The sequence below is a fragment of the Lasioglossum baleicum genome, chromosome 4 (genome assembly GCF_051020765.1).
Source record: "Lasioglossum baleicum chromosome 4, iyLasBale1, whole genome shotgun sequence".
NCBI classification, from domain to species: Eukaryota; Metazoa; Arthropoda; class Insecta; order Hymenoptera; family Halictidae; genus Lasioglossum; species Lasioglossum baleicum.
In genome coordinates this window covers 10778821-10792594 of record NC_134932.1, presented here as the reverse complement: position 1 = coordinate 10792594, position 13774 = coordinate 10778821, and the positions used below count along the sequence as shown (strand labels likewise).

Genomic DNA, 13774 nt, shown 5'->3' with positions numbered 1-13774 from the left:
GTCGGGAAACACAGAGGTACCTCAAAATCGAGGCAAAAGCCGAAATTCTTTGGTGTAGCAAAATTTAACTTAAAAATGAGTTCGTCGTTCTGAACGAAGAACAATGTTTCTTTCGAAATTCTACAATATGTAGACTCCGACAAATTTTTGTAAGACAACCCCCTGTTTGTTTGCAACATCAACTTTGAGAAACCGGCACCTGCTGTTTTTCCAGCCAGTAGCAGCGCAGAATTGTTATTAGATGAACGTTTACGACGCCGATAAAATCGGCCGTTCGCGAAGTGACTCTCCGACGTGGAGAAGATTGATCACAGGTCTCGGTCTTAATTCTTCGCGATCGTTCGTCGATGTTGCTTATTGACCGGCGCGAATTGGAGCACAGCGTGCCCGGTCTCGCTATGGAACGAATCGCGGTGTTTCACTGTAGGACAAAAGATTTACGCGGGGTCGTAAAGAGGAGGCCTTGATCGTGTATATCTCGCCGCGCCATCCTCAGGAGTTTATCCTAACTACTTACTTGCGCGATTCCCAGCTGTTCCGTAGAACGTCGGCTCGTTAAAAAGAGAGAAGCTGCAGAGAGAAAGAGATTCGTCCACGCGACGACGTATCGCACGCAACAGCCTCATCCCCGGGCTGCGTTTCCCAAACGACTGACAACTGATGGGACCTTCTCTCTCTGCCGATAGTTGATCGAGGCCAACGAACGACAACGATCGCCTCCTGTTTCGCTATTCGCGGTGCGGACGCGCAACACTGTTGCGAAAATGGCCACCGTACAACAGTGACTCAAAATAAACCCACGTGACCGATCCGACCAACCAACACAACCGAGCGAATCTTGCACCGTACGTGTTATCGGCCGTCGCAGACACGTTTATGCTAATTCGCGTTTTAATGCTCTGCGACCGACTGTCGCACCACTGCCGCCGCGAAAACAGATATTTATTTCTCTAATTGGAGACTTCCTCTCGCGATCGAAGATAAAATGTGTACGCGCAGTTAATCGCGACGCTTTCGCGATGCTCGTTTTCTAAAGCTCCGAGAATCTCGTGTATGTAAATTGCGTGATTCGATCGCGATTCTTAATTATAAGATTCTCAAGCGGTTCTGTGAATCGCGATGGTGGAGAATGCGGCGAGACACTTTTCAGTGTGATAATCGTTGTAAATGGTTGATTAAAGGATACAGTTGAAGGGTGTACCGTTTATTTACCTTCCTGGGTTGGGTTGATTCGTTTGGGGTGTGGTTTTCAAGACTTTTTCAAGAAAAATTGCATTTTTTTGAGATAATCAAAACCAGTATCCGACTATTCACTTCCAATTTATGTTTAAAATTGATCTAACATTCTTGCTGACAAAAATTAAAATCAATTCCTGCTCGAGACACGAAACGTGTGTTGGAGCTGTGAATTACAGCGTTCTTAAACGTTCTACTACAGAGCTGGGTCCCGGTAGACCCCGCCTTCGCCAGCCAAGGCGCAATCCACTGGCAAGCAACCGTGCTGAAAGAAGCAATGATTAAAACGCGGCGGAGAACGAGAGGGCAAAACGAGTTCGATGTCTCGTCGATACCCGGGACGTCAGAAGGAGGTGTGGACCCAGGGGGTGCGAAACGAATCGATGATAAGAGAGGAAACTGGTGGTTACTGACCTGTGCGAACGAGTTTGCAGAAAGTCGCGATGAGAGCCGTCGTAGATCATTCAAGCCGGGGCCGATTAAAGTCGGGTCACGTGGTTGTCGAACACGCGTGCTGCCACTCGTCGCGCGGGGAATCACCGGAAGGCGACGCAGGGCCGCGCATGCGCGTACCACGACAGCAAACACATTCACTCGCGACCGCGACCCGCGCGAGACAGAGATATCCGACGTCGCACGAACCGTTTTCCGGCGGTGGCTGAGGGAACGGGGGCGAGCGGGTAACTTACATGTACATCGACAGAGCGGAGAGAGCGCACCGGGTTCCCGTCGGGTGAAATTTCGTGAAACACCAACGGTCGACCCGACCGCGTGTCGTGCCTCCAACTGGTCACAGTTAATCCCCGCGGAGTTACTCCTCACCCCGCCTCAGTTGTTCCCCCGCATACATGAACACACCAGGAATGCCAAAGAACTGCCGCGGATCCCCGATATAACATCAAGAAGCGAATCACGGTTTGATTGCGCGTCTAGTTTGATCGAGAGCGCGCTACCCGCCCGAGCGGATGCTTCCTCAACTACTGTGGACCGGAACCGATCTAGGGCCACCATTCATCCGATCTCGTTTGGGCCTTATCAACATTCTTTCAGATTCTACTGGATCTCGCTATTGTAAGCGGTTGATACTAGGGTTGCCAGATCTTCTATGTTCGATATGAGTCTTCTATATTTGAACTTGTTCTTCTATATCATATTTGAATTTTCAACACTCTTTGTTCGAATAAAAAAGTTTAAAATGTGCTGTGTACCTCTTTTACTTGAATTCCTATACATATTTTGAGCCTGTCTCATATACAATACGAAATTGCAGTTTTCACTGCTTCTTCTATATTTGGATAAAACATTTCAGGCAACCCTAGTAGATACTATGTCAGACCTTTAATCTTTAACCCTTTGCGGACGAAGATTTGTTTAGAATGTTAAAGAATATATTACTCGGAGAAGTAGATCTGTATCAAAGTCTTGAGTGCTGAGAGAAATGGAAGATATACATATGTACACAGATAGTTTGTCATGTACGCGATTACATTATTTTTGTCTGCAACTTTAGGAATTGAATCATACAAAAAAATCACGATGCCTTCGATGTGATGACGTTTGTCCCTAAAGGATTAATATCAATGAAATTTCTCTTGATAACGATTAAAATTGTCCTCGTTAATTATAAGAAACAGAAATAGATTTGAATCGAAAATAATACAAGAACCCACCTGCATCAATATGTACAATGTATGCAGTGACTTAAATGAAGTAAGCAAAACTCGAGCTACTGAGACCTCGTACAATAAGACCCAAGCGTCCGGTTACTAATAACCCTAACCTAGACCATCAGCGAAGACAGCTCACCTCAAGATTAACCTCGACAACCAACCGATTCCACACCCCGGATGAGTGTTGGCCCGCTAGTCCCAAAGTAGAAGCACTGATCCGAACTTCCGTGTCTGTCCTCTAAAAAGAAAAACAAACCACTGTGGACGATACGAACGACGCCGACTACTGTCTATCGGAGATCGGCGCGCGCGATTTCGCGATATACGAAACGCGTCGCGCCGGTAACGAAACGGAAGCGCCGATGAAATATGTAGTCTATGACATAATCGAAAGTCGACCGGCCTCGGCCGAGCCCTGTTTATTGGCGCTGGCGTCGACGTCCAACACGGCCGTGTTACCGTCCTATACGTCACTTTCGTCCGCAAAGGTGTTGCTGCCGTAGGTGGTACGGTCGTTTCGGTCCTAGGTAAACGCGGAGAGCACATCCGAAGGAGCCTCGAGAGAAGATAGAGGGTGGGGAAAGTTTATGGGTTTGCATCCTATGTACTCCATCGTATCCTCTAGTTATGGCACCACGACAAAACCCACCTATACATATAACCCCCGTCGCCGAGGCATTACTTTGTGTATCGAATGTACGAGTGAGCGACGATCTGCATGCTCGTACACAGCTATGGGCGGATCCACGTGCGCTGCGAGGATGATTCTTGCCGCTGGTTACAGGCTGCCTTATGGACCCCGCGGCAAGAATCATTTAAACCGACTCTGGCGTTCCTCTCGATGGCTCAGGCATACACTGTTGCGCAAAAGTTTGCGCTGGGTTACACTATCGAGGTATGTATTCACAATAATTGTCCACTACACATCAGTACAGTAGATCCAGGAGTGGGGTGGACCTAGATATTTCCCCTCCTTAGCGATTAATTGACAGCGGATTTTATGCATTTATAATAAAAATGAGTAAGAGTAATTCGACACAGTGAAAACATTAGAAGAATTTAAAAACACTGTTATATTATTTTCGATCTATCAAACATATTAAGATAGAAAATAAATTTCCATTTCACCCTAGTTGGTTACAAATCGGGTAGAAAATTTTTATTTTGCATAAAGATCCGCTCTCTAGTGATTAATACTATGCAATTACATAGTATCTGCTCGATTTTTGACGCAAAAATTATTTGAAATAAATTCTTTTAAATAGAACAGTTGTGTTAATAATTATGAAAGTGGTGTAAGTTATATTGCTTGTCTCGAGATATTTAACGGAAGAAAGGATACTAACGCTAAATAAATTCTACATATGCAATAATGTTGAAATAACAAGCACTATCTAACGGTTCATTTTTCACAATATCGCAAAAATTACATTGAATTAATTTAGTTTGAAAGAATGTGATGTGAAATAACTTATAAACTCATTTTTTTAAATTTTAAATTCACTTAAACCACTTTCATCCGAAGGTCAACAGATCGCCCGCTGAAAATTGTTCGTCCTCGGGCACTTTCCTGCGTGATTAAAGTAGGGCTAGCTTGGGTTATGGTTTCGTGCGACCCACCCGTTAGAGGCAGCGCAGCGAAACTTTTGCAGGGTAATGTAGCTCTCATTTTTGTGGCTGGCGGATGACACGGGGGAGAGCTCGCGTAACCGAGACGGTCCGGTAAAAGGTAACATTGCATCTTCATGCCGCGTATGCCGTTGCCGGAGGATTTTAGTAAAATTGAGTTCCCCCACCCACGGCTCCGTTCAGACAAAGTAAGCTCGTCTGCGGCTTGTACCCAGCGCTGCCAATACGCCAGCGGCGAGGCGGGGCGAAATTCAGGCTTACAACCGCCTCCATCCATCCCCGCACCCCTTACATCATGCTCACTTTATTTTTACCCTTTTGCTCGGAACTTCTTTAGATTAAAATTTTAATCCGCGAGGCTTGATGGCCGGGGTATTTTTAAGGCGGGATAGTATCGCGCGGGTTATATTTTTTTTATCGTCAGGTATGCAACGGTATAAATGAAACGCGGGAAAATATGAGGAACATTTAAACTATTCCCCTGCGCTGAATGCAAGCCTGGATTGGAGGAGAAAGAAACACTGAAAAAAGGAAGTCCTTGACTTCAAAAAGGTTCCAGTCAAATATTATTTAAATATTGTTTAAATGCAGCACTTTACGTTGGAGAAGGATAGTAGAAATAATGTTTGGTCGGTGAAACCTTTGAATGTGTGTTGCGCGCACACAGGCTTGCCAAGCAGACGCTTATACGATCGGTAAAGTAGAACGCGACACAAGTTATCGACCAGTGTAGAGCCAACCATCAGAGACTGTATGTATAATATCGATGTGTACAATCCCCCTGGACGATTATTAATTAACAAACTAGCAATAAATACCTCGGAATGCCTCAAGAAAATTAAAAAGATCAATAGATAATCATGAAAGTGCACATTTCGGAATTTAAATTTTTGGCGGCAATAATATATTCAAAAATATAAGCAACCAAACAAATACTGAACAGCTTGCTCTACGTCTATCTAACAATAGAGCCCACATAAAATGCATTGTACGATGATGCAAAGCATATTGCGCCAAAAAATTCCCCCACCGGGGTTCCCCTAGCAATAGGGGAAATCCGTGGAACGTTACCTGGCCACCTAACCTAACCTACCATTACTGCACCCTGCGAGGTTTACCATAAACAAGGATAGAGAGGCTACACGGTGGGACGGAAAGCAGCGTTGGAAACCGGGATGGCGGGGGAAGTCCAGGACAGAGAGCGGCCATGATGCTCCAGGCGGCCAATCAGCGCACCGCTTTGTCCCGTTACGGCGTAATGGCCGCGGGACACCGCCCAATGTAAAACTAGGCAGACGATACGCTTATTGGACACGAAGGCGTTAAAAGTTTTATTGCATGACTGACAGTTACACCTCGCATTCGAGACCCGCCGCGCTCCCCATTCCCCTCAAAATCGTAAAAGATCTGTCGCAGCCCGCGGGAAACCCACCAACGACTCAGAATGCCCCCTGGACTACGCCCTATGAACTCGCGCCGCTTCATGTCGCCCGGGAACTCCATTTTCTCAATGTTTTTCTACCCTCCCGCCGCGCTTTCGACCGCGTGGTCAACGAATTTAAACCCACGCATCGCTCCAGCTTTCGAAATTTGAAAATACCCTGGCCATGGACCTCCGCTTAGCCCGCGAACGCGCGTACCTTCTTTTGTGCACAGAAAGCTTATTAGACGTGTTTATTAAACAGTAAAGTATTAGATGAAATAGACGCTGGTTGCGTAGAAGGAATTTTCTAATTAAAATTTCGAAGTCAACGGCCACATCAAAACCCATTAACCCATTGCGCGAGTTGAAATTGGGATGTAATCAATTTTGAATATTGAATTAGAAAATTCCTTCTATGCAACCCCAACGTCCATTTCATCTAATACTTTACTGTTTAGTAAACACGTCTAGTATGCTTTCCGTGCACCTAGGGAATGCATCCGTAGATGAATGATAGCGCGGGTTTGGAAAGTGAACGCGTGATTAGCGTGTTGCGGTAGTGGAATTTTAACTAGGAAATTCTTTACACGTTTTCCTTCGTCTCCTTGTGCAATCACTATTCAGGGAAAGTATTCTTCGATTATATCTTGATTCATCAGTTTTTGGAATATCGGAAAGCATTGTTTAGATTTATTATTTCTTTCTTTGTAGTTCAAAAAGTTACGGGAGTTTGACTGTTCCGTAGTGAAATAAATTGAGCGCGCTGTCGTTCGAAGTTCGATAGAAGTGATTTTAAAATCAGGCCAGCTATCTAGATGTCAGAATCGCAATAACAGTGAGTTCAGTTAACGGGCTCGCGGAGGGGCGATAAAATACACACCTGAAAAATGTTTCTATCTAATCGTAGCCCACTATCAAACGCCCGTTTAATAACGATTTGTACGAATTAATTTCTATAGTGGAACCACAACACGTCCACGTTACTAATTACTCCAATCTTAATTGTCTCCCGTTGTTGTACCGTTACGAATCCAAATGTTTTTCTCGCATAGCGAGTCGGCGACTCTTTACGACACTTATCATTTCTCTTGAACCTACGAGGAAAAGTGGTAGCGGATACGTTCTAACAATCAGAAACATGCAGGAAGACGTGCTCCAATTAACATTGAATAAACGTTTCGCATAAATACAGACTTAATTCCTTATTAAACGCCGTGCTCACTAATCGTGAACATATCTCGGTATTGTAAGCAAATTCATTTTCGATCTGATGGAATTCTGCTGGGAATACTTAAACGAATTTCCCCATGAACCTTCAACCGTTTTATTTTCTATTGACAATTCAACGAAGTGCGTTAATGATTAGCAAACCTGAACTCCGAGAAATCGTTTACTAGACCGCGAGTTTTATGTACGCATGATAAACATGGATGGAAGAATAATAAAGAAGAAGCAATCTTCCAAGCCTTGCTGAAAGAAGATCACCAATCCTCTAAGTGACAGTACATCGAGCACACTGGAAGAATCGCGTGATCGCGAGGCATTACGCGATTAAAAGGTCAGCGTATGTAAAGCAGTGTACTCACCCCTGCGATCGATGAACTCCGATCTCTCAGTGGACACTGCACTCGATCACGGTCGGCACGCGATCGTCTAACAATAGACCACTCCCGCGCAATGATCTCTGAGAGATCAGATCACAGTCCTCGTCCAATACTCTCTTATTAACTGGCGATGATCGTCGAATGCCGCCATCGATGAATTTTCAGGCTAGGTCAAGGACGACAGTCAGCTGCCATTTTTCCCTGATCCTCCAAATCGTTTCGATCAATCATTCACTTCATCCTCCATCTTGACTCAGTTTCCTGTCGCACCAGCAAACGGACTCTCCGACTACAACCACTTTTCGCAACACGAGTTACTTCCTGAGCAAGCTTCCGTGCAAGTTGTAGAACACGTCCGTTCTCCGGCGAGCGTCTCTCCGCGTCGCCGCATTAGCATATTTACGTCACTCAATGCACTGAACATTCACAGTTTATCTTCTCATCTTCGTCTCCCAGCGTCTTTTACCGCGTCCTCCTTAACAGCGTGTTTGCAAAGCAGGCTGCATTCTCACCCCCGGGCCTCGATGAACAAGACAGATCGGGAATTTCGAGAGAGCCGCGTCAGAAAATAAACAAACACTGGACCCAAGTCGAAGTCCGGTCTCCGCCGACCACCATAATTATTTACAAGTCCCAACCCCGGAATAGGCGGAAGCCGGGAGGAGCGCGGAATAGTGGTCGGGGCGACCATGTGCTCCGCGAGCCTCACGAACATAACTGCGCTTGCGCCCCTTCCCTATGTCTGACCCCTGCGAACGTCACACGAGAGAGCTCTTCCGAGAGAGCTGCTTTCCCCCCTTTGCGTCTCTCTCGTTTGGTCCTCGCGTCCTGTGCCCTGCGCCGGCTAACAGGAGATGGATATCCCGTCGAGCGAACTGTTGCAGTGCTACCGTGTCGTCCGCCATCCTGCCGGGTATCCTGGGAAGGGCGGAATAGAGGGATGAGGTCGATAAGGTACACCCACTGAACGAGTCCCACTGCTAGAAAACACCGACTGCCAACTGGAACCATCGCTGGACCACTGCCAGCTCTAATTGACGTCGTAACACTGACTTCTCTCCGCTGCCACTTCTTCGAGTTCGCTCCCTCGCGATCCTCTTCATCGTGGCGCGAGACAATCGTTCGATCGGGTCAAGCTTGCACAATTGGCTCGATGACGATTCGATTAGCTCCATCAGCCACTCGCCAGACACCAACACACCCTTTGTTTCTGCTGGCGTGGGGTTCGAGGAGAAGGGGGCTAGGTGTTGTTGTCCTGATGATTAAAAGCTGCGTACATTGACCGGTTTAGTTCGAGTTTACTGTGGAAGGATGATGTGGTGGGTTCTCTGTCACGCGAAACACATCTATGATAAAATGCTCAGCTCAGATCAAGTCTTAAAGAATCTACATTAAGGAAACTCAAAGAGAACCTCTAAGCACAGTCGAAACGAAAAGGCCACCCCCATTTTCCTGATTAGCTAAAGAATCACACACATCGATTACCTGAGTGAGAAATGCCTGAAGAATCGATTTTAAAGATTACAAATACATATAACACTGAACAAATCGAAGTCGGATGACCTTGCTCATCGAACATCACGATTATTGAAGTTCTAAGTAGCACAAAATCTAAATGAATCTCCTAGCACCTAGAAGACAAACGCGTCTACCATTCACTTCCGAGTGTCCATTCACGCCCAGTATTAACCAACAACAGTGCCGATCCCACGAACGTGGAGTTAACCACCCTCCTCCATCGCAAACCCGGACCCTGGTCACGCGAAGGCTGATTAACGAAGGACACACCGTCGCACTAGGTCTACTTCTTCTGGTGTTCAGCGAGGTTAGGGGATGACCGATCGGGGGTGGCTTATCGCGTCGACTGATCGGCGGTTTTCGGGTAGCGGTTGATCGAAGCCGCGAACAACACACGGCCACTGATGCGACTTCTTCTTCTGGTCGACCCTTCCACCGCGCTCTGGAGGCGCATCCCGTTGCACCCGATGCACCCCCTTTTACGCACTTGCTCCGGTCCCTCTGCTGCCGGCGTACTTCCTTCCAGGTATACCCATGCGCACTGCACGAAAAACGAAAGAGAGCCAGACCGTCGCCGAAGAAGGTGAAGCTTATTCGTGTATCGAACATTCGCGTCACGTTTGCTGCCAGCCTGCCTGGCCGGCTTCGTACGCGAACCCGACGGTCACAGGCACGAAAGGTTACGAACCAATGGCGGCGAATGGGCGTACACGTGACGCCGCTCTTTTTTCCGACCGGTTCGAATATCCTCGATTTTTCCATGGGACCGGGATCAATTGGATTCTGACGGGCGATCGGTCAGCTGCAACGACGTTCTAGTTTCTCGGTCCTTTTTCACTGTTCACTCGAGATAAATTAGAGCCATGTGACACCGCTTTTAAGTGAGACCAGTCGAACATCAGCGACCCCGACTTTTCCGAGGGACAAACTAAACCGACATCATAGTTCCTGTACTTGTCGACTCGAATCAGAAGTACGTGTGCGACATCTCGGAATTCCTATGCGTTTGATAGAAATTTATCGTTCCGCTTTCACTGGATCGCCGGATGCTGCTTTGCTAGATTCGCGACGCAGTTACAGGCCAACGCTGAGTTATGCGAGGAGGAAGAAGGAGATCAGCCGTTTCTGAAGTCCCTGCAGCTCCACCGGGTAATCCCTTAATGAACTGGTTCTAGTTGTACCGGAGTTTACAGACTTAATTCCCGTGGCTGGAATAGGTTGGCTGGTGAGTTAAAATTGGCTACGGTTCGGTCGTTCGATCTGCCAGAGTGCTTGGGTCTTTATTGTTTGGCGTGTTCGGTTGCTCGTTGGAGACTTTATACATATGTTGGAACGTGTGTTTGTTTAACGTTCTTCTACGAATGAAAAGTTTTTCTGAATTTTTGAGACAAGATTCTCTGGATTTTGAAGAAGTCTCTCGAAGCAGCTCGATATTCTCGCGATCACGCTAAGGGTGAAGCTTCCGGTGTATTTCTGGTGGCTTAAAAATACAGAAAATCGGTCGACAATAATTCCATTTATTTTTCGAAACAGCCTCGCGGCTCCTTGGACCAGATTCGTGATCTATTTTCTCCGGGGTTCTGTGACTCGCTTCTGTTTTGTCTCCAGTGGTGTAATCTCGTAAGGAGACGAATATTTTGTATGTTTGCGTAACCCCGATTATGCTGGACGAGTTATGAGAAACTTTATTACGAGCAGGGAATGTTTGTAGAAGCGAATATACGTGAAAATATTTCGATGTTCACGAGGGGAGATTGCACTTGTGTCGTCTAGGTTTATGTAATCGAATAATCTTCGTCGAAATCATACAATTTCATTTCCATAGAAAAAAAGTGGCATGTCGGAGTAGAAATGGAAATTGTATTCTGGATTGCAAATTCGTTGTGCATTTGCATTCTGGATCGCTGGAAAAAAGTTCGAGGAGGGTCTCGAACGCGTTTGACAGTCCACTAATTTAAATAATGTCCGTATGACGCAAATGTGCGAAGAAAGCGATGACGCGCACTTGAGTAACGTTAAAAAAAACACGGTTCCATGTCGGCGCGAGACAGCAGACTGATTTATTCGCCTCGTAATCAATGCACGTCGTTAATTCAGTCAAAATTAATTCGCAATCTCTCGGACCCATTTGCGACAACATTCTACCGTGATTCACAAAACACATTATACGTTCTAAAATTACATTCTACGTTCTAGAATCGCATTCTGCGCTCTTTCATTGCGTTCCACGTCTGACAAGACAAGGGGAAACTGATTTGGAAGCATTGCAGTTGTTCCAGCGTTGCTCCGAAGGGCCACAGATAGAAAATACAGCGTCATTGTTCGAATAAAACGAGATAAACCAACCGGAAGTTGAATAACAGACATTTATTCAGGGCCTGGATATCTATGTGGAGTCTCTGTTCGAGAACGAACCGAGAGAGAATCTTAGAAAACTTTTGAACGGCTCCACTCGGCAATGAAATGGCCCCCGGGCGAAAAAGTGCTCCCCGATTCAGTGGAAGAGGGAGGGAGGGGTGAGGGGCGGAGCCCCCGAGAGAGGAAAGAGAGAATGTTGTCTCGTAAAACCGGTGATTTGCATACGATGTAAATTACACGATAAGAGCATAAAATCCTGATTGCTTCATACGCGTTATAAACCTGTTGTCATGCACGATCTTCGATGCAAATCGTTGCACGTTATTACAGTCGATATCTTCAGGACCGGGGATAGTACACGCCTCCATTGTTACTTTGTCCGGCGAGCAACGCGAACCGAAACGTTTTAGCGAACGGAAAACCAGACGGCGGTCTTAAAAACTAGCAATTTAAGCGCGTTACTCCCGATCACGATAAGAAAGCCTCGCCTCCTTGGCCGTGCAATCACCTCGGCGAACCGAGCGGGCTTCGCTTTTCGTATGGAGAATGGTTTCCTTTCTTGCTCCTCGATCTCGAGGCGATTCGAACCTTTGGAAACGTAGAAATTAAGACTTTAAGCCAATTCTTTGAGTACCGAATGTGCGCGCCTTGGCCGCCATTTTACTTGCGTGGATTTTGTTCTTTTGGTACACTTTTGATTAGAATTAATTCTTATGCACCATCCGTGTCTCTAGGTTTTAAGATAGTTGAAATTATTTGATGAAGAATTCTTGTTCCTCTCTCGTGTCTCTAAATTCTCCAAATAATCGAAACAGCCAGAAATATTGAAATAATTATTTTCTTTTGTTTCTACTTCGAACATTTATAGCAAGAATCTCGTTGTTAGTGATAACATTGTTGTCGGAGAGGTTTAGTAAACGCGACGACAATTGAATAATATTGAACAATAAACAAAGGAGAGCGTACGACTCGGATTAATCAGTACGCGACTCGCTGAACTTCGCTGTGCTAGAGATAACCCTAAGTTTAGCTTAAAAAACAGAATAATGATAAGCTGGCGAGTATATTTGTTTACGTCTGGAGAAAGTGCTCTCAGACTTTGACTGAATGATTTCGTCGAACCTGGTTGCAAAATGCATAAAGTTGCATGAAATTTCAACTATTTCAAAGAGTTACGAGGCCTTTGGACGCAAACTTTTCAAACATCTTCGCTCCAGACATCGCTGACACATTCCAGATAGCACGGGACCGTCGAGAATTCATGGAAAATAGAAAAGTGAAAGTTTAGGGCTACTCGTATTGTCAGCGACGGAATTCGAGCCCTCGGAAGGATGGCCGCGTGTATAAAAACCCAGGTCGAAATCGAAAACATAACCTACTTTCACTTGGGACATCTTGACAACTGATGGACTCGGTATTTAGAAAAAAAAAAGAGAAACTACCCCGAGTGGACGAAACGAGGGAGGCAAAAGAGAAAGCGTACGGTACCTGCTTGCATGGTTAGGCCAATGTGTTCGCACGGGTTAGCGCGAAGGTCGAAAATCATATTTCCAAGAAAAGAATCTTCTCTCAGCTCTGTACAGTTTTCTTTGATCAAAATTTTCGATTTTACTAATACCACGAGACTACAATTCGAAGATCAAATTAAAAACAGTACATGAACATTAAAAAGATGATATCCAAGTACAAAACTTGCATTCTAGATTCAGTAGTCACACGCAACACCAACTTCGAAGATTGCACAACATTATTATCGTCAAGAAATTGCGATAACATCAAGAGGGTAAACAAGAATTATCCGGTTGTCTTTTTACGAAGAAAAATGTGCGAAATCTGCGGGAACAGGCTCGATTTCAGACGCAATGGCACCGTCAAGATAACAACGCGAGACCGTTGGCCATTTCACGGTAAAAACACAATCTGAATAGATCTGGCTAGCCTCTCAAAAGCGTGGGATCAGAAACGTGTCCGTTTGTTTCACGATCGGCGTACAATTTAACGCGACTAAATGTCGCCACCGTTTAGCACCTTTCAGATTTACGCAGCATTCAAAGGGAAACGATGCGCCATTGTTTTCGGAGCGCGCACCTGGCTCGTTCCACGGTTTATCTAGATTTCTTTTCGCCGTCGCGAACGAAACGGAGAGACGTTGATTTCCATACAAATAGGACAGTTACGATAATGCTCGGTGAATTACGCAGTCGAATCCGACGCGGCGGATTGGAACGGTGCCTCGTAGGTGTTGTTTATTACGAGTTCGCTGCTTTGGGACAGTTTCGAATTAGGTTCATCCTCTGTTTCCGGTGCGAAACGGCGATAGCCAATCGCATAAATTT

The 13774-nt window shown here is 45.7% G+C and overlaps 1 protein-coding gene across 4 annotated transcripts in view; it reads right to left on the bottom strand.

Moving 5' to 3' along the window:
• LOC143208196 (uncharacterized) overlaps window positions 1–13774 on the bottom strand; it is a 377481-nt gene that overhangs the window by 360790 nt on the left and 2917 nt on the right. For 2 of the 4 annotated variants that reach the window (XM_076422371.1, XM_076422369.1), the window contains exon 1: window positions 518–1633. The exons of 1 other annotated variant lie outside the window; for it this stretch is intronic. In XM_076422371.1, the coding sequence (XP_076278486.1) occupies window positions 518–626 (109 nt within the window). In that variant the 5' untranslated portion in view covers window positions 627–1633. One more of the 4 variants, XM_076422370.1, reaches the window with a different exon arrangement.